General features: G+C 31.1%; 1 protein-coding gene across 1 annotated transcript; it reads left to right on the top strand.

The window, feature by feature from the left end:
• The first annotated feature begins 15,982 nt into the window (after positions 1 to 15,982).
• Positions 15,983 to 17,298, top strand: LOC110427495 (putative 2-oxoglutarate-dependent dioxygenase AOP1). Its single transcript, XM_021443041.2, has 3 exons — positions 15,983 to 16,374; positions 16,468 to 16,789; positions 16,957 to 17,298. Exons 1-3 carry the CDS (start codon positions 16,001 to 16,003, stop codon positions 17,197 to 17,199), a joined length of 939 nt encoding a protein of 312 aa, XP_021298716.1. The 5' UTR covers positions 15,983 to 16,000; the 3' UTR covers positions 17,200 to 17,298.
• Positions 17,299 to 22,368: the final 5,070 nt, after the last annotated feature.

Raw genomic sequence — 22,368 nt, 5'->3', positions numbered from 1 at the left:
ATATGATTTTTGCATAGTTTTAAAATAAAATAATTCATTTTTACCCCATTTTTATTATCATCTCTTCTTTTGTAAATAATTTGAAAATTTTTGAATTTATATAGTGTTTTAATTTATGTGGGAAAATATGACTAAAATTCGGAATTTTCATGCAAGCCATCCACAAGGGTAACATTCCAGCAAAAATTTGACTAACTTAGCGTCAGAATCAGAGGAAGAGCATGACAAACAAATTTGTTCAGCATCAAGTAAGCTTTCAAAATGACTTCGAATCACTCAATTCTGAGTAGGAAGTCAAAAATTAGGGATGTTAAACTGAACAAAGGTCAAATTACCTGAAGCTACATGCATGCAAAATCATCACATTTTAGCTAGTTTTTGGACAAGTTCATGAAAAACCCACGCAAAAGGTGGGCTGTCCAAATTAAAGCTGTCCAAGCGGGTTTGAAATCTGGAGGATTTGCTGGAGATATCAAAGAATTCAAATGGGAAGAGTCCTCACCTAATTAACTAAGTTTGGAGCCTAAATTCAAATCCTAAAGAGTTTAAATTTCAAGGTAGATTGCAGATGATTTTTAAGTGGATTTTCTTTGGACAAAAAGGCATGAAACCATGAAGATAATGAAGGCGAATTTCAGCTGAAATAGTTTAAAATTTGAAGAGGGAAAAATTCAAACTTTTGCAATTTGAATTGAAGGAAGCACTTGGACACATTTCATGCCAAATTCATCCTAGCATTGGCTGGCCACTTTGAAGCTTGAAGGAGTCAATTTTGACTCAAAAATTCAAGTTGGAAATAAGATAAAAATCAGTTTGAAATCTGGCCAAGTGATCAACTGAACTGAAAACTTGAATTCAGAACTTTAAAGGTGGAAGACTTAAGGCAAAACTCTCCCTACTTTTGGCTTGTCTAGCACTTCAAGCAAGCCTTCTCTTTTCTGTTTTCTGCGTTTTTAGGACATTAGTTTGAGGTTCTTTGTATTTTTTCCAGGAAGCTTTCTTTTAGTTTTCTTATGTGATAGAAATTGGCTTTGAATTTCCATCCTAGTGTACTTTTAAGTTCATTAAAAATTATTTTTTTTAGTTCATTCACTATATCTATCTTTTACTTTGATAACTTTCCACTTGAACATAAGTTTTTTCAAAAAGCTTTTCAGCTCATTCTCCTTTCTTATTCTTCCTAGCACTCTGGCGATTTTTCAATTAATAAAATTCTGTTTATTTTCTTATCTTTTTATGCAATTTCGATCCACCATTGGAGCCTCATTAAGGTTTAGTGCAGTTGGTATAGTGTTAAGTTTTTTAGTTAAATTTTAATCCTAGAAATCTTGTTACTTTGTTGACCGAGCATAATTTAATTATAAGGTGATTTTGATATTAAGGTTAAAATTATTCTTTCTTTCTTTTTAATTTTTAACAAGTCCTTTATGTTATTTCACTCTTTAAATTCTATTCATAATAAAAATATAAGTAGCAAAATATTTTAGCTAGGGTTTTTAATGGAATTTGGTCAAGTAGATTGGGTAAAATAAATTCTCTTTGGTAAAAAAATAAAATGTAAACTTAAATATTTCCAAAAACTCTATTCTTCTTCATTTTAAAATTCTTTCAAGACTAGTCGAGAGATTTATGAGTTTCTTGGATTTTTTATTTCCGTGCACATTCGAACATCCTTGAGTGGTTCGTTGTATCTTGAGAATAGGACATCATCGATTACTCTTTGTACCAGGGGAGCGACAAAAATCTATTATGAAGTCAGCGCCTTCCATAACATGCCTCAAATGGATTTTCGCATTCAAAACTCTTTCTTAATTATTTTGTTGTTAACTGTTACGTATTTTTTTCTTTTTTATTTTGTGTGTTATTTTTTATATTTTGAAGTATAGATTCCAACAATTTCAAAGTAGATTTGGTTTTGCATTTCTTTAAAAATATTGGTTTCTATTGAAGAACAAATTTCTGCAAAGCCAGAGAAATTTTCTGGGCAAAACTTTTGTAGATGGCAGAATCAAATGTGTTATTGGTTAACAACCTTAGGACTTTTTTCTATAATCTCCAACCTTGTTGATGCTTCAAATGAAAATCCTAATCTTGTTGGACCTTCAAATCAAAACTCTGATTCTAACTTATTTGAGACCACAAGCACACAAACACAATTAGATAAGGATTATCTTTGTCATGGTCATATTTTGTCTACTTTGTCTGGTAATCATTATGATATCTTTTGCACTACAAAAACTACATATGAATTGTCAAAAAAGCATTAGAAAGGAAATATGGTAAAGATGATGAAAGTCTTGACAACTACATTATAGGAAAATATATGGACTTTAAAATGACTAATAATAAATCTGTTGTGGAACAAGCACACCTTTTTCAAGTTCTTATTCATGAATTGCACCAAAGGAATATTGAAATGTGTGAAAAATTTCATGTGGGTGCTTTGCTTGAAAACTTTCCTCCAGAATGGAAATCTTTTACTTTGTCCTTGAAACATGAATGTGAAACTTTAACTATGGATAGTTTAATTGCATCTTCTCAAATTGAAGAAAAATAGAGAGATAAGGATAAACAATCCAATGAGCTTGAGAACAATTGTGGAAGGGAAAAATTCAAACATGAAAAAAAAGTTTTCAAATGATAATTTTTATAAACAACCATCTAATGTTAACAAGAAAAAGAAGAGATATTACTTCATTTGTGGAAAACAAGGCATTTGGCAAGAGTTTGTCGACTTCACAATGGCCAAAAAACATTTGAGACATCGACCTCACAGGTCAATGTTGTGACTAGTAAGGATGACCAAAGGTTTGTTTCAACCATTCTTGTGATCAATTTAGGGTGAGAATCTACTGATTGCTGGATTCATACTGGTGCTAATATCGATGTCTATGCTAATCAATCCATATTTTTAAAATATCAGGTCATTCATGGAAAATTCGTAAATATGGGTAGTTCGGTAATTGCTCAGGTGAAAGGAGAAGGAAGGATAGATTTATTACTAACTTTTGGGAACACCTTGTCTCTTCATAAAGTGCAACATGTGCTTGACATTAGAAGGAATTTGATTAATGGCTCTCTTTTTATAAAAAATGGTTATAAATTATTGTTTGAATCCAATAAAGTTGTAATTAGTATAAATGAGACTTTTGTCAATAAAGGATATGTATCTGAGGGTCTTTTCAAGTTAAATGTGTCGAATGTCGTTTTTCATGGTAATGAAAGTAATAATAATTTTTCTTGTTATGATGTTATCTTTTCTTCTAATGTTTAGCATGGTCGATTAGGGCATATTAATAATTCGTCCATTAAAAGAATAATGAATTTGGATCTTATTCCTAAATCTAACATAATCATGCATGAAAAATGTGCAATTTGTGTGCAACCTAATTATCTACAAATCCTTTTAAATTTGTAACTAGAAAATCTACAATCTTAGGGTTAATACAAAGTGATGTTTGTGACATTCAACTTTATTCTAGAAATGGTAAGAGATACTTTATTACTTTCATAAATGATTTTTCTAAATATTGTTATGTCTTTCCAATACAAACAAAAGATGAGGCTTTGGTTATGTTTACTACACATAAAAATGAAGTTGAAAATTAGAAAGAAAAAAAATCAAAATTTCATTTAGATAGGGGAGGAAAATATGATTCTATAGAGTTTTCAAACTTTTCCAATGATAATGGAATTATCCATCAAGTATCTCCCCTTTACACACCTAGATCAAACGGTGTGGTAGAGAGGAAAACTCAAACTTTATTGGATATGGTAAGTTATATGTTCTCAAGTTTCGAACTCCCAAATAACTTATGGAATGAAGCACTCTTATCTACACGCCACAATCTAAATAGAGTTCCTCAAAAGAAATTAGACAAAATGCCATATGAATTATGGAAAAAGAGGAAACCCAATTTAAATTATTTAAGATTGTGGGGGTGCTTGGCAAAAGTAAAAATTTCAAAAATTAAAAGGAAGAAATTGAGACCTAAAACTATTGATGGGGTTCTTATGGGCTATTCCCAAGATAGTGTCACCTACAAGATTTTAGTAATAAAATTTAAAATTACTAATATAAGTATGAACACTAACATAAAATCGAGAGATGTTGCATTATTTTAAGAGATTTTACCCTTGAAAATTAAGGTAAATAAATCAATATCTTAAGAATGCATTCCAATTATGGTAGAGCAAGAAGAAGAAGATATAATCAATATTGAAGGTCTTACAAAAAGCAAAGGAGGGAAAGTAGAGAAAAATTTTGGAAATGATTTTTATACCTATCTGATCGAAGATGATCCTCAAACGTACAATGAGATCACATCATCTATAGGCTTGACTTTTGGGAAAAATGCCATAAATGCTAAAATGGAATTTTTTAATAAATTATAAAACTTTGTTTTTGACTGAATTGTCTAAAGGGTGTAAACTTATTGGCTATAAGTGGATACTTAAAACAAAAACTTCGGCCAAATGGGTCCTTAGAAAAATTCAAAGCAAGATTAGTTGCAAAAGGCTATTCCCAAAAAAAAATGTTTGATAATTTTGACACCTATTCTCGAGTAGCAAAAATAAAGACAATTTGAGTGCTTATAGCTTTGACATCCATATATAAGTTGGAGATTCATCAAATGGATGTTAAAACTGCCTTTTTACATAATGAATTAGAAGAAGAAATATATATGGAACAACTGAAGGGATTTGTCATACTAGGTCACAAACATAGGGTTTGCAAACTAATGAAATCCTTATATGGTTTAAAGTAAGCCCTAAAGCAATGGCATGAGAAATTTGATCAAGTAACCTTGCCAAATGGATTTTCAATAAATGACTCTGATAAATGTGTTTATATTAAAGTTATTAACCTTGTATGTGTCATATTATGTTTGTATGTCGATGATATTGTCATCTTCGGTAGCAATATGAGTATTATTAACGAGCCTAAATATTTCTTGCAAAATAACTTTGACATGAAAGATTTAAGAGAGGCAAATGATAATTTTGGGATTTACAATTTACAAAGTTCGATAGGTATTACAATTACACAATCACATTATATTGAAAAAATATTGAAGAAATTCAATAAATATGATTGTAAACCCATGAGTACACCTTATGATCTAAATGTGAGATTAAGGAAAAATGTTGGAGAGCTTGTTTCTCAGTTGTTGTACTCTAAAATTATTGGTACACTCATGTATGTCTCAAATGCTATAAGGCTTGATATAGCACAAGTAGTGAGAAAGTTAAGTAGATATACTAGTAATCCTAATATAAATCATTAGACAACATTATTGGTACACTCATGTATGTCTCAAAGGATTTTGAGATTTCTAAAAAGCACCATAGCATTGGGTATACATTATTTAGGTTATCCCATTGTGCTCAAAGACTACATCAAACTAGATCTTTGATTTAGATGAAACTAAAGCTACCACAGGATATGTTTTCACATTAGGTGGAGCTACTGTTGCATGGAAATCCTCCACGCAAACATGTATTTATTAGTCCTTCATGGAATTTGAGATGATAGCCTTAGATGCGACTGCATAATAAGCAGAATGACCTAAGCATTTATTAATGGATATTCCAATTATGGAAAAACCAATTCTTGCAATCTAACTTCATTGTGATAATCAAGTGCCTATTGTGAAACATAAACAAAAGAACTCAAATGAGCAAAGGAGACATTTGCATTTGAGACAGAAATTAGTTATGAGTTTAATTAAAAATGGAGTAATCACTTTCGATTGCATTCCTTGTTTGAAGAATGTTGTGGATCTGTTAACAAATGGACTAGCTAAAAAGCAAGTCATTGAATGTTCAAGAGGGATACGACTAGAGCTCATTAATTAGAAATTATTAGCAGTGGTAACCCAAGCTTTCTGGTTGGAAAAGCTGTTTAGTGATTGAAGAAGTACCATTTAAAAAAAATATTATGGTCCCACCATGATTTTATGGTACTTAATGTAGTGGTTAGGAGGAGCACATGCTTTGAATGAGTTTGTAAAAAATCATGCAAGATATGCTTACGTTACACATGTCCTTCAAGAACTCACCTATTTGAGTGTGAGTGTAAGGCCTCAACCTCGTTTAGTACTCAATAAAATCTCATACGATGTGTAAGATGAATTGAAGCTCAAGCTAGAAAATCCTAGTTCAAGATATAATCTCAGTACGATTCTTCCAAATGGATATTCTCATACTAAGTAAGGTTCAGGTCCACAAGACACCTTCACCAAATGCACTGTAAAAGACTGCTTTTGTATTCTTTAAATGTAAAATCATGTGGAGGATTGTTGGCATTTTATTTTATTTTTGGTGATTCAAATTTAATGTGTCTATTGGAAAGGTCTGACTTTTTTACTATAGAAAAGCATGTACCTATAAAAGGATGCATTTGTTCACTTTTGAATAAGTGTATCTAAATGAAGAGGCACATTGGTAATGGTTCACAATCTATAAAGAGCCAACCCTTCCTTTTGAAAAATTCATTAAAAAAGTATTCTATATTTCCAAAAACTCTATTATTCTTCATTGTTAAATTCCTTCAAGAGAAGTCAAGAGATTTTTGAGTTTTTCAGATTTTCTTTTTGAGTGCACATTAAAATATCCTTGAGTGGTTCGTTGTATCTTAGAAGTGAGATGTCAATAACTACTAGTTGCACCGAGGCAACAAATGAAATCTATCTTGAAGTTAACGCCTCAAATTGGTTTTCACATTCAAAACTCTTTCTTATTTCTTTTAATGTTAACTATTAAGTATTTGTTGTGTTTTTTTTTTTTTCATGTGTTCTTCTTTATCTTTTCAAGTATGGATTCCAACATGAGGAACCCAAAGTCCTAAGTGGAATGCTATATATTTATAAAGTTGAGATAAAAATAAGTAGATTAAATTAATGAATGCATCCAAAAAGAAAGAAGTATATTAATCTCTTTCTCTTTTAATAATAATAATATAGAAAAAGGAGCATATTTCATAACACTATTTCACCAAGAAAAGGCCATCACCTTTATCTTATTTTATTTTATTTTTTAAAAAAAAATTAAAAGCTAGTAGGAGTGTTTAGCCTTTGTGAAACTAAACCTGCAAGTTGTAACAACATAAAATGCTAACGTTTCTTTACAATATATTTTTATTGTTGATTTTGCATACGTAAGTATACATATCAAATAAGCAATATAGTGATGAAGTAGAGTATCGTTCCTATAAAGATTTGTTCCTAAAGTTTCACAAATTACTAAAATTATAAAACAAATTAATCTTATTTAAGTAATCCAAAAATTGAAGAAAAACTAATTAAAAACAATTAAAAATCAACATTGAATAAACTAACAAACTAAATAAGTTGAGAAAAGCAATATATTAAAGACCTAAGATTATGGGTTCATTCAACATTTCATCTGATACTAGCTTTTCTTGTTATTTATCTTTCCTGGATGGTTTTACTAACCTAAAATCTAAAGCTATGGACAAGTCTCCATTGAGTTGCTTATACAAATACCTAACTTAATTAAGTTCACTATATGTCTATACGAATCAATTAAATTAAGTTCATTAAACAAGCGTCCAAATTTGGCTATGTATGGCAATTGGTGTATGTCGACCCGAATCACGAATTAGATCACCTAAGCGACATGAATATAACCTTAGTCCAATCTAAAATCTCTCTGTTGAGTCTCAATTAGATTCACAAATTAGTTAATTATTGGCCAAGCAATCAAAAGCATTAAGAATAGATTTAAATAAGCAAAATTACACCCATTCATGATAAATAAAAGAGAAACTATTATTCAAACTACATGTTGAAATCCACCATAATCCTAGAAAGATAATTTAGCACATAATAACAAGTAAAAACAACATCCAAAGAAATTTAGCCATTAATCCAAGTCAAAGAAAATAAAAGAAACACAAAAGTAGAGAAAAAAACTAAGTGTTAAACCTTTGCAATCTCAATTCTCTCTCAATTACTCTTTGTTTTCTTGCTTTGTTCTTAGCTCCAAATCTTCAAAATAATTGGTTGATGCCTCCTTCTTTAAACCTCTGAAAAAGGTCCCTTAAATAGGCTCCAAGTAACCTGATTTCCAAAATTTCGTCAATTTTTTTATTTTTGAAAAATCACCTAACACCATGGCCTTGATTTCTTGGTGCTACGGTACTAGTTTTTTTCCTACAGTAGCACTGTAATGCAACATCTCCAGCATTGCAGTGCTAAGCTCTCTAGAAAATTGTATGGTGAGCTTCCTTTCACTAGTGCTGCAGCCTCGTTCTCCCAGTGCTACGGCGATCTATCAACTTCAAATCTGATTCTCACCCTAATTTGCTCTAAATGGAGAAAAATGAAACATATAAAAGTTGTATCTCTAGCTCTTACCAATGGATTAAGAATCATGTCCATTGGACTTTTGGATTGAAAGATATGCTCCTAATACTGCATCATGTTCGGTCCATGCATACTGCTACAGTGCTCCTACTTATAAAAATATTTTGACCATGGTCCAGTCCAAACTGGGTGAAGTGGTAAACATAAAGGTTCTAACCCTTCCTCATGGAAGTGTAGTGGTTGAAGAATCACTTCATTTGGAGTCCTTTATATAGAAATATGGTCCAAATACCGCAATATATGTGAATGAAGTCATCACCACACTTGCACAGATTTTCATCAAATAAGCCTTTTTTATTAAACCTTTTACAAAAGCAATAAAAGAAATTACTAGTACTACTCTTAAAGTAATTTAAGACAAAATAACATATAATTTAACTAAAATAACTTAAATTAACTAGTCAACATGTAATCAAACTTAAACTAAAAAAATACATAAAATTCTACGATTCAAACTTAAAATCTCAAATATCTAACTACTTAAGCCCCCACAAAGTGTACAAATAACTTTATATAATTGAGTCATCACTTTTGCACTACAAAAACTACACATGAATTGTGGAAAGCATTAGAAAAGAAATATAGTAAAGAGGATGAAGGTTTTGACAACTATATTATAGCAAAATATATGGTCTTCAAAATGACTGATAATAAATCTATTGTGCAACAAGCACACTTCATTCAAGTTCTTATTCATGAATTGAACCAAAGGAAAATTGGAATGTCTGTAAAATTTCATGGGGGGTGCTTTACTTGAAAAATTTCCTCCAAAATGGAAATCTTTTGGTTGTCCTTAAAACACAGACGTGTAACTTTGACAATGGACTGTTTAATTATTTCTCTTCAAATTGAAGAAAAACAGAGAGATAAGGATAAACTATCCAATGAGTTTGAGGACAAAGTAAACATTATGGAAAGGAAAAATTCAAACCTGAGAAAAAGAAAGTTTTGGAAAGATAATTTTTGTAAACAACCATCTAATGTTAATAAGAAAAAGAAGAGATGTTACTTTGTTTGTGAAAAACGGGGCATATGGTAAGAGTTTGTTGACTTTGCAAAGGTAAGAAAATGTTTGAGACACCGACCTCAGAAGTCAATGTTATGACTAGTAAGGATGTCAAAAGGTATGTTTCAAACATTCCTGTGATTAATTTAGTGTGTGAATCTAGCAATTGGTGGATTGATTCCGGTGCTAATATCCATGTTTATGCTAACCAATCTATATTTTTAAAATATCATGTCATTGATGGAAAATTTGTAAATATGGGTAATTCTGTAGTTGAAAAAGTGAAAGAAGAAGGAAGAATAGATTTATTACTAATTTCTGGGAAGACCTTGTCTTTTCATGAAGTGCAACATGTGCCCAACATTAGAAAGAATTTCATTAACTGCTCTCTTTTTATTAGAAATGGTTATAAATTATTGTTTGAATCCAATAAAGTTGTAATTAGTAGAAAAGAGCCTTTTGTCAATAAAGGATATGTATTTGAGGGTCATTTCAAGTTAAATGCTACGAATGTTGTTTGTCATGGTAACGAAACTAATAATAGTTTTTCTTTTGATAATGTTGTCCTTTCTTCTAATGTTTGGCATGGTTGTTTAAGGCATATTAATAATTCATCCATTAAGTGAATGATGCATTTGGATCTTATTCCTAAATCTGACATAAACATGCATAAAAAATGTGAAATTTGTGTGCAGCCTAAATTACCTAAAAAGCCTTTCAAATCTATAATTAGAAAATCTACAATCTTAGATTTAATACATAGCAATGTTTACGATGTTCAACTTTACTCTAGGAATAGTAAAAGATACTTTATTCTTTCATAGATGATTTTTCTAAATATTGTTATGTCTTTCCAATACAGACAAAAGATAAGATTTTGGTTATGTTTACTACATATAAAAATAAAGTTGAAAATTCAAATAGGGGAGGAGAATATGATTCTATAAAGTTTTCAAACTTCTATAATGATAATGGAATTATCCATTCGGTATCTCCCCCTTACACACTCAAAACAAATGATGTGGCAATGATGAAAAATCAAACTTCGTTGGATATGATAAACTGTATGCTTTCAAGTTTTAGACTCTCAAAAAACTTATGAAATGAAGCACTCTTATCTACATGTTACATTCTAAATAGAGTTCCTCAAAAGAAATTAGACAAAACTCCATATGAATTACGGAAAATGAGGCAACCTAATTTAAATTATTTAAAAATATGAGGGAGCTTGGCAAAAGTAAAAATTTGGAAATTAAAAGGAAGAAACTGTGACCTAAAACTATTGATGAAGTTTTTGTGGGCTATTCCCAAGATGGTGTCACCTATAGGATTTCAGTAATAAAATCCAAAATTACTGATATATAAGTGTCAACGCTATCATAGAATCGATAGATATTATATTTTTTTAGGAGATTTTTGTCAGTTAAAATTCTACCACGCAAGTATACGTATCGAATAGATATTAGCAAGTAGAGTATCGATCCCGCAGGGAATTGATCTAAAAGTTTACTAAGTACTAAATTATTGCAAATTAATCTTATCCAAACAATATCAAAATAATATCAAATCAAACTAAGTTAAAGCAGAATTAAATTAAGAAAAATCAAATAATAAATACTCAAATAAATATCAAATCAAACAAGCCTAGGATTACAATATCCCTCACACTTCATCTAAATCTTACCTCTCTTCCTTAACTTATCTCAATGGTTTGAATTGCTAACCTAGAGTCCTAAATTATTTATAAGGGTCTCCCAACTCATCTTATAAAAATATCTATTTTAACCAAACACTATATCCCTATGTGAATTGAAATTAAAACAAACTCATTAAGTTCAGGCTCTAATTTAGCTACATATGGCCTATAGGTATATCCCTATCTATACGCAAATCAATTAATATGATCATATGCTATCCCAATTTTAGTCTACACTAAACTCCCTTTCCCAATTTGTTTAGGTTTCTAGATCAATTTAATTGGTGGCCATGCAATTAAAAGCATTAAGAACAAATTGGAATAAACAATTCAAATCCCATTGAAAATAAGCAAGAAAGTGATTAAAAATCTAGATACATGTGAGTTCAATTGCAATCCTAGAAAAATAAATTAGTTCATAATATCTAATAAAGACAATATCCAAAGAAATTTAGCCATGAATCCAAGTCAAAGAAAATAAGAAAAAAACACAAAGTAAGAGAGAAAACTAATAGTTAGAGATGTATGATCTTGATTTTCTGTCCAATTCTCTTGTTTCCTTGCTTTTGTTCTTGCTCCAAATCTCCAGAATAGTTTCTTGCTGCCTCCTTTGCTGCCTCTCTTGCTGCCTTTCTTGCTGCCTCAAAAATCTCTGAAAAAGTCTCCTTAAATAGGTCCAAATAACCTAATTTTGCGAAATTCCGTTAATGTCCTTTTTATTTTTTTAGGGAAGTCGCGCAGCGCTGCGGCGCTACTTCTCCAGCGCTGCAGCGCTGAGCTCTCTGGAATTTTGTATGTGTGCTTCCTTTCATCAACGCTGCAGCCTTGTTCTCCCAGCGCTGTGGCAGTCTATCACTTCAAACATGCGTTTCACCCTGATATGAAGAACTGGGCAAAGTAGTAAACATAAAAGTTTATCCCTGCTCTTTAACTTTCCAATGGAATACTCACATCAATTGGACTTCTGGATTGAAAGATTTGCTCCAAATACTGCATCATGTTCAGTCTTTACATCCTGCTGCAGTGGTCCGAATTGACAAATGTTTTGACTGATCCAATCATAACTGGGCCAATTGGTGAACATAAAAATTGTTTCCCTTCTTCTTATAATTTGATTGGTCAAAGAATCACCTCATTTGGAGTTTTTAGAAAGAGATATGGTCAAAATATTGAAACATATACGAATGAAGCTATCACCATACTTGCACTGATTTTCATCAAATGAGTCTTTTTCATCAATTTCCTACAAAAGCCATAGGAGAAATTAGCAATAACTACTCTTAAAGTAATTTAAAATAAAATAACCTAAAATTTGACTAAAATAACTTAAATTAATCACTTAACAAATAATCAAACTTAAACTAAAAAAAACACCTATAATGCTAAAATTCGAACATAAAATCTCAAAGATCTAGCTACTTAAGCTCCCAAAATGAGTCAAAATAACTCTATATAATAGAGTTATCAATTTTACCTTCAAAATTAAGGTAAATAAATCAATATCTTCTGAATACAGTTCCAATTTCAGTAGAATAAAAAGAAGAAAATATGATCAACATGGAAAGTCCTAAAAAAGCAAAAAAGTGAGAGCAGAGAAAAATTTTGGAAACGATTTTCATACCTATCTAATGGAAGATGATCCTCAAATGTACAAGGAGGCCACATCATCTGTAGACTCTACTTTTTGGAAGGATGCCATAAATATTGAAATGGAGTCTTTAATAAATAATAAAACTTGGGTTTTGACCGAATTGTCGAGGGGTGTAAACTTATTAGCTATAAGTGAATATTTAAAACAAAAACTTTGGCTAGATGGGTCTATAGAAAAATTTAAAGCAAGATTACTTGCAAAAGGTTATTCCTAAAAGTAGGAATTTGATTATTTCGACATGTATTCTCGAGTAGCAAAAATGATGACAATTCAAGTGCTTATAGCTTTGGCATTCATATATATGTTGGAGATCTATCAAATGGTTGTTAAAACCACCTTTTTTAATAGGGAATTAGAAAAAGAAATATATATATATATATAGAACAACTAGAGGGATTTGTCATACTAGGTCAGGAGCACAAGGCTTGTAAATTAATGAAATCCTTATATGGATTAAAGTAAGCCCCAAAGTAATGGCCTATGAAATTTGATCACGTAATCTTGACAAATGGATTTTCAATAAATGACACTGATAAATGTGTTTATATTAAAGTTTCTAACCTTGGATGTCATATTATGTATGTATGTCGATGATATTCTCATCTTCAGTAGCAATATGAGAATTATTAATAAGACTAAATATTTCTTGTCGAATAACTTTGATATGAAAGATTTATGAGAGGCAAATGCTATTTTGGGATTTATAATTTTACGAAGTCTGACATGTAGTAAAATTACACAATCACATTATATCGAAAAAATATTGAAGAAATTCAATAAATATGATTGTAAACCCATGAATGCGCCTAATGATCCGAATGTGAGATTAAGGAAAAATGTTGGAGAGCTTGTTTCTCAATTTTTGTAATCTCAAATTATGGTTACACTCATGTATCTCTCAAACCCTACAAGACTTGATATATCACAAGTAGTGGGAAGGTTAAGAAGATATACTAGTAATCCATATATAAATAATTGGACAGCATTAGAAAGGATACTGAGATTTCTAAAAGGTACCATATCATTGGGTATACATTTTTCAAGTTATCCCATTATGCTTGAAAACTACAGTGATGCAAACTAGATCTTTAATTTAGATGAAACTAAAGCTACCATAGGATATGTTTTCACATAGGTCGAGCTGTTGTTGCATAGAAATCCTCCAAGCCAACTTGTATTTCTTGGTCTTCCATGGAATCCAAGATAATAGACTTAAATGCGACGGCATAACAAGCGGAATGGCTTAAACATTTATTAATGGATATTCCAATTATGGAAAAACCAAATCCTACAATCTGCCCTCATTGTCATAATCAAGCTACTATTGCAAAATGTAAACAAAAGAACTTAAATGAGCAAAGGAGCATCTATGTTTGAGGCAAAAAACAATTATGAGTTTAATTAAAAATGGAGTAATCAATATACATTACATTCTTTCTTCGAAGAATATAGTGGATCCATTAAAGAAAAGACTAGCTAAAAGCAAGTCATTGAATGTTCAAGAGAGATGGGGCAAGAGCCCATTAATTAGAAATTATTGGCAGTGGTAACCCAACCTTTTTGACTAAAAAAAGCTGTTTAGTGATTAAAAAAGTACCATTACAAAAATTATATTCTCACTGTGATTTTATGGTACTTAATGTAGTGGTTAGGAGGAGCACATTCTTTGAACGAGTTTGCTGCAAATTGTGCAGGATATGCTTCCGTTACACATGTCTTTGAAGAACTCACCTATTTGAGTGTGGTTGTGAGGCTGCAACCTTTGAGATTAGGCTTTTTCTCTAGAGCACTCAGGAAACAAGATACAAGCACAAGGCCATTAAAAGCGCGACCCTGTTTAGAACTCAATAAAATCTCATACGATGTGTATGATGAATTGAAGCTCAGGCTAGAAAATTGTAGTTCAAGATACAAGTTGACTCAGCTCTTCTATATGGATTTTCTCATACTAAGTGAGGTTCAAGTCCACAGGACACCTTCATCGAATGCATTGTAAAAGACTTCTTTTGTATCCCTTAAATTTTGAATCATGTTGGGGATTGTTGGCATTTTATTTTATTTCTAGTGATTCAAAATTTAATGTGTCTATTGGAAAAGTATGACTTTTTTATTATAAAAAGGTATGTACTTATGGAAGGACACATTTGTTTACTTTTGAATAGGTATATCTAAATGAAAAAGCACATTGGTGATGGGTCGCTATCTATAAATAGCCAACCCTTTTTTTTTGAAAAATTCATTAAGAAACCATTCCATATTTCCAAAAACTCTATTCTTCTTCATTCTAAAATTCCTTCAAGAGCAGTCCAGAGATTTACGAGTTTCTCGAATTTTCTATTTGAGTGCACATTAGAATATCCTTGAGTAGTTCATTGTATCTTAGGAGTAGGATGTCAACAATTGCTATTTGCATTGGGGTAGCCATGGAAATCTACTCTAAAGTCAGTGCCTCATATGGTTTTTTCATTCAAAACTCCTTCTTATTTCTTTTGTTGTTAGTTGTTAAGTTTTTGTTTTTTTTTTTTTCATTTGTTCTTCTTTAACTTTTCAAGTATAGATTCCAACATAAGGAACCCAAAGTCATAAGAGGAATGCTATATATTTTTAAAGTTGAGATAAAAATAAGAAGATTAAATTCATGCAGAAAGAAAGAAGTATATTAATCTCTTTTTCTTTTTATAATAATAATACAGAAAAAAGCGTATATTTCATAACACTATTTCACCGAGAGAAGACCATTCGCTTTTATATTATTTTATTTTATGTTAATTTTTTCAAAAAAATAAAAGCTAGCAGAAGTGTTTAGCCTTTGTGAAAGCCAAGCTTGCACGTTGCAACAACATAAAATGCCAACGTTTCGAGTTTTGCCTTGAGTAAACAAAGAATAGGACGAAGTTTACCGAAATATCCGGTAGCAGGTTCTAAGTTTAAAAGGGGGGGAGACGTGGCTCTTTGCCATTCCCATTTTTTAATTTAAACGTTATGGAGCTCAAGCCGAGTTCCAAGACTTATAATCAAACTTTTCTTTAGACAAGCTCGGCTTGACTCGCCAATCAAAGGAAAAGAGAACTCGGCTTGACTCGGTTTTCGTTTTGGGTGCATTATCGATAGCTAGAATCTATCTATCTAGTCATTGCAAAATGCTTGTCATCAGTGTAATTCGAGTCCACCAACGTACGTCTATAAATACCATGCTCAACCTTCAGAATTGAAGTATATCTACCCAAAACTTGCAGGGAAAGAATAAAATCAAATTTATGGGTTTGCAATCCCAGTTTAAGCTTCCCGTTATCGATTTCTCCGAGGGAAATTTGAACGCCGGAACAGGCACTTGGGTATCAGCATGCAATGATGTGCGGCAGGCTCTCGAAGAGCAAGGCTGTTTTGAAGCAAGATTTGACAAAGTACCTCTACAGCTTCATGACACAGTTTTTGCCACAGCTGAAGAGTTGTTCGATCTCCCAACTGAGGTGAAAATGCGAAACACAAGCAATAAACCTTACTTTGACTACTTCGGACAATACAGATCTCTTCCCCTCTATGAATCCTTGGCGATCGACAATCCCACAACTCATAATGGAACTCAAAGTTTCACTAATCTCATGTGGCCTGCTGGAAATGATCGCTTTCGGTATAATTTGAACCTCTCTAACCTTGGTGATCTTACAATTGTTTCTTAGCTAATATTAATTACTTTCTATTAATCCCTTCTTTGGTGAATTAGAGAAAGTGCTCAAAGCTATTCAGAGCTAGTAGCAGAATTAGACCGAACCGTGATGAGAATGCTATTTGAAAGCTATGGTGTTGGGAATTACTACGATTACTACGTCAAATCAACCAACTATCTTCTTCGATTCTTCAAATATAGGAAGCCTGAGATGAACGAGAGTGATACTGGTTTAGCGTCTCACACAGACAGAACTCTTCTGTCCATAATTCATCAAGGTCGTATCAGTGGTTTGCAGGTGAAACTCAAGGATGGCCAGTGGGTCGATGTACAGCCATCACCTACATCTTTTGTGGTCATGGCAGGCGATGCATTGATGGTGAGTAATAAAATTTACCCATTTTGACTTTCTTTTGCTTTTGTCTTCAATGATATATCCAGATTACTTCGTCAAATCGCAGATCCCAATTCAAATCCCTCTTTTATTTCTCAGTTTAAAAAATAAATATGGAAAAACTGACAATCTAATGAGGTTGCTTTGATTAGGCTTGGAGTAATGACAGAATACCACCCTGTTACCATCAAGTCACCATGAAGGAGAAGGAAACAAGATACTCAATGGGAATGTTTTCATTCATTAGTGGGATCATACATATACTTGAAGAGCTAGTGGATGAGACGCACCCCCTCAAATACAAATCCTTTGACCATTTCCAATTCCTTCATTTTGATCGATCGGACGAGGGGAAGAAGTCTAAGTGTTCTATCAAAGCCTTTTGTGGTGTTTGAGACATTTATATGATGAAAAGAACCCCATCCTTATTAGCATCCTGCCCTGTTTATTCATATGGTTGTGTGAATGTGTATCCATCATAAAACCTTTCTTGAATAAAAGTACTGTATTATCTATGATCAGTTCCAAGCCAATGCATATAAATGACAAGATGAACCCGGAAAATAGACAACTTATTAAAACCTTCGATATCTTATCCAAATATCCCCGATAAATAAGTTATCAAAACAACATTTTTGTACAATTCGCAAATTAACGAAACGGATGTTAATAGACAGCATAGATCCAACACCAATAAATCTATTCAAAGCACTATAGTCTTTGTCAATCAAATGCATCTAGAAATTCAACGTCTGAGGAGTCAAAGTAGAAGTTGTCTATGCAATAGTTAGAAGGATACAACCATTGATCGACTAATGTAAAAGATAGAGGGTTGAAGGAGTGAAGAGGGGAAGAGAATAACACCATGAGATATCTATGGCCGAACAGGGGTGAGCAGAGTGCGGAGACATGAAAAGAACATCTAAAGGAGGAATATGCTGATGTGCAAACAAGAAACTAAGATCGGACTTCTCAGCGGAGAAATCAACTATTTTTAGCTGCTATATACCTAATATATTAAGGTTAATCAACTGCTTAATTTATATCTACATCTATCTTAACGAAATGAAATGAAAGTTTGCAAGCTTAATTGCATATAATTGGACCAAAGATAATTAATGAGAGATAAAAACAAAGAAGAACTAAGGAAAAGGCTTCAACATATAAAACATATTATCTCAATTCTAAATTAAATATTCACTTCTCAAATTACATAAAGTTTTAGAAATGGGATGTTTTCTTTTTGTTTTACAACTATTTTCTTTGAACCTTGTATATGTTAGAAGGATCAACTTAAAATTAATGTTTCAATGAAGGATAACATTGAAAAAATATTTTTTATTTTTAAAAAATAAAAATTATTTTGAAGCATTTTAAAGTAGGAAGCTAGACATTTAATTTAAAATAATGTATATGCATATATATATATATATATATATATATATGTAAAGCATAGAACTCTTCGTCAGAATACTAGCAAAAGCAGAGACCTTTCACAATATCCAAAAGAAAGGCAGGCCTTCAAAGCCCAATACCCAGTAATTGGAAGGACCCATCAAAAACACCATAGACATGTTGCTTAAATTATTGGAAATACCGCCCGCAAAAGATTTGTTATTATGTAACATGATTAGGTAATTTTGAAAACAAATTATAAAAATCATCGAAGTTGTGGCAAAAATTCTTTAACCAAGCAATTCTCATACATATAAGGTATGAAGAAAGATGTTTTGTAGTATACAGCCTTAACTTTACACTGTTATATACTTATATTTATACAAGTTTGTGTTCAACAATTTATATGATGATGCCAAGAATTAATAAGAAGATTTGAGAAGTGATATAAAGAGTGATCAAATCAGAATCATATAAACTAATGATTTGAATCACAGTCGTACCTGTGAAACGATTTTTGACTACTTTCATGCTTGACAGGATTGAATGAATTGATTTTTCAATCTGCATTTGATATTTGTCAGCTGGGAAATCTTCTAGGATTAGGTGGATTAGTTCCGTCTTGTAGCTTCTTCTCCTGAGGGGTTTGATGTTTGAGCTGCTATTAGTTTCATGTAGCTGAGCTTAGCTGCATGTCCTCTACACAAGGGTCGCTCACGTTCATGTTTTTGTTGTGCCCTGATATTTCTGATTAAATTATTCAAAGGGTTGTTCATTTTCATGTTTTTGTTGTCCCCAGGTATTTTGATTCAAAGGGTTGTTCATGTTCATGTTTTTGTTGCCGCCTGATATTCCTGTTTAAATTTATTCCAAGGGTTGTCCATGATCATGTTTTTGTTTTCTCCTGATAGTTCTGATTAAATTTTGTTGAATATGAGTAACTTTTTTTCTTGACACTAGAGAATTGAATCTGATTTTGGTACTCAAGGTTATGGACCATATGCACATTGCATTTTTTGCCTTTATGAGTTTCTTGAAAGCACAAATTCTGATTGTTTATCACTTCATTTGAAATTTTTACTTTATTTTTGGGTAAGTAAAATTTTCATTTATCCACATAAGCAGGGAAGCATGGGGAGAGCCTCCTTATGGCCCCCTCCAAAATTTAAAAAAAAATTTACATACTAAATAAATTTTCTGAATGACCTTCCCAAAATAATTTTTTATTTAATAGTTATTACAAATAAAAAATAACAAAATAACTTCATATGCTTGATTCAATTTTAAAGTTGTTTTTTATTTTTTTTTAATTTATATTATTATTTATATTTATTTATTTCTATTATATTTACTCATATATTCTAAATCTCTATAAATTTTCTTTTATATATTTATATGAATCATCAATCATATTCTTTTTCTTTCTTTTGTAATATGTCATATGTGGATTCTATCTTCTACTTGTCATGTTTTTTTTCTTGATATGTGGATTTTATTTTTTATGATTTTACTCTTTAAAAATAAATCAATTATTATGTAATTCTCAAATATAAGTTACAATGTTACATTGTTGTTTAGAATTTTATCAATATATTATTTTTTATTCAAAGTAACCATTGTATCTTAATATGAATGTTGCAACCTTTAAATAATAAAGATATACATATAAATTGATGGAATGAAATAATTGTATTTCTTTCAATACAATTTTATTCATTATATTTATTTTGATGGCTCTCAATATAATTTTTTATTTAATAATTAATTTTATTCTTCAAAGTGCTTGATAAAATTAAAATCATTATGGTTAGTGTATTGCTAGTTAAGTCCAACAAATAAGTTCTAAACGAATATGTTAAGCCTACCAAATTTACAAAAGAATAAAAATTAGTCTATTAATGCAAACCCATTAAGTTTTAATATAAATCTAAGCATATTATAACATATTATATCTTTACAGTCCAACCTAATAAGCTATTATAACATTTTATATCTCAATAGTTTCACCCAATAACTCAATATGTTAATTAGCAACTTAAGAGGTAAATAGAAAATAAAAGAAGAGTTAGGACACAAAGGAAAGATATAATTCATTTAAGTTTGAAAAATTATTTTCTCTTCCATTCTTGCATGTAAAAAGTAAGAGAGACTCATTTATGGTTCTATTTAGTTGTATATATAAATGGCACCATCATTATTATTAATGTGCATTCTTTTGAATGTTCGATGTCTTTTAAATTTTATTTAATCTTTTAGAAGAGTGATAATTGAATTATATATAAAATTTTCTTTAACTGTTTAATGTCGCTTTATATTGGACCCATTTTTTAAAAATGCTCTAAGTCCACCCTTTTAGGAAAGTACCTGCTACACAAAGAACTTAAAATTTTTCCTTTTAAAGACTACTGGCAATACTTTCTCTTGCTTTAGAGCCGAATGACAATGGGGTTTGCTGCCACATCGATGTTTGTCTTGAAAATTTCTCCCTTATGGAAGTGAGTTTAAGAAACCATTGTCATTAGTTTAATTAACATCGCTTAATTGATTTACTTGTGAATGCAATGAATTATTGTGTGTTTCGGTACTTGTGAATGATAATAACAAGGGCAGTGACAAGAAAGAAAAAACTTTGCTGATTTATGGTTCTCTTTCGGTGTTTTCTACTTGATTTTTTTTTTATAATTGGAAGAGAGGGATTCGAATTCTACTTTTTAAGCAAAAGATCATGCACCAACCAATAAACCAAATGCTCAGATATTTGTATTTTCTACATGATATGGTCAAAACCTATGATGAATTCTGTGGCAGTTAAAAGATTAGGACAAGAGTCTCCAGTCGACAAGGTCATACACTTGACATACCGGTTGAGGTAAATAGAATCATTTTTTTTTAAAATAAAAAAGAAATTCTGACTGAAAATGAAATTATTAACTTATAAGATCGTGAATGTTTATTGTAATTTACCATGATTTTAATTAATCTACCTTTCATCCTTAACCCTAGTCTATTGATCTAAAATAACTAAAAATTAATTAAGAAAATAAAAATAAAACTTTACGAATTTCACAGTCCACGCCAAAAAGAACAATGTTCCATTCAAGTGTTGCCTATTTTGAATATTCAAGGAAGAAATAGTGGATATGTAGGAATCCAGCGATCCAATTAATTAAGAAAGGAATAACGTCAAGCAAACAAAGTAACGTGATTGGTTGACCCTTTCACATCTACCTAATAAAAGATTTCAAGACGCAAGCAAGTGCAATAATTGGATTCTTAAAAGATTTGGGCATATAAGTATAATAAAGGCTCTTCACTTATAGTCAATTGATTGTAGATGGGATGTGGTCTTAAAAATTCAACCATATGCATCGATTATTGTGCTAAATTTTTAAATTTTCTCTTTGTTATTTTATAGTATTAAGCGTCTTCAGTATTGTACCTTTCAATGACATGTGTATGGAAACAATAATTTAAAGCTAATAATCATTCACATCACTACTCTTTTTTCCTTCACCAAAACGGTGTGGTTTTGTTTAATTAATATCCCAACCTCTTCCCTGTCTAACACTGTTTTTTTTTTTTTTTACTAAGTCAACATATTATTACTACATCCGAAAAGATATATAATAAAAAAATTTTACCAAACGAGTTGCACATAACTCACAACGGCAAATTTGCAGACCCTTTTCACGAAGAACAGAGATCACCCTCACAAAAGACAACAAGCCTAAACAAATGTCCTACCCAACATCTTCACCAGACTTGACAATAGGGCAACTATGCTTGCAACTTGTATAACATCAATAAGTGCTAATTAAAACACCAAAATAAAATCAAGAAATATGACCCCAAAACGACAAGATCCTTCCGTCACAAGCATCACTATCATTAAAACGAGAAAGTAGGCTAATGCTCAAAACATTAAACCCACAAATAACTCAGTCCTATCAACCCCATATTTTTAAGATAATCCGCACATAATTAGCTTTTCTAATTATATTCCAAAAGTAACCCCCATATCTAACACAATTACTCTCAACACTTGCCTTGTTTTTCTTTTTCCTTACCTCAATCTTGAGCCTGTCTTTTGAATGCTTCAAATTCCAAACCCTCACTACTCACTAGCCCTTTTGGTCCCTATAGTTCAACCAACTTAACAAAAGAATTGT

This window comes from Theobroma umbraticum, unplaced genomic scaffold, assembly GCF_002168275.2.
Source record: "Theobroma umbraticum cultivar Fairchild unplaced genomic scaffold, ASM216827v3 scaffold_34.0, whole genome shotgun sequence".
NCBI classification, from domain to species: Eukaryota; Viridiplantae; Streptophyta; class Magnoliopsida; order Malvales; family Malvaceae; genus Theobroma; species Theobroma umbraticum.
Note: the sequence above shows the minus strand (reverse complement) of the source record. Positions and strands in the feature narration are given on the sequence as shown.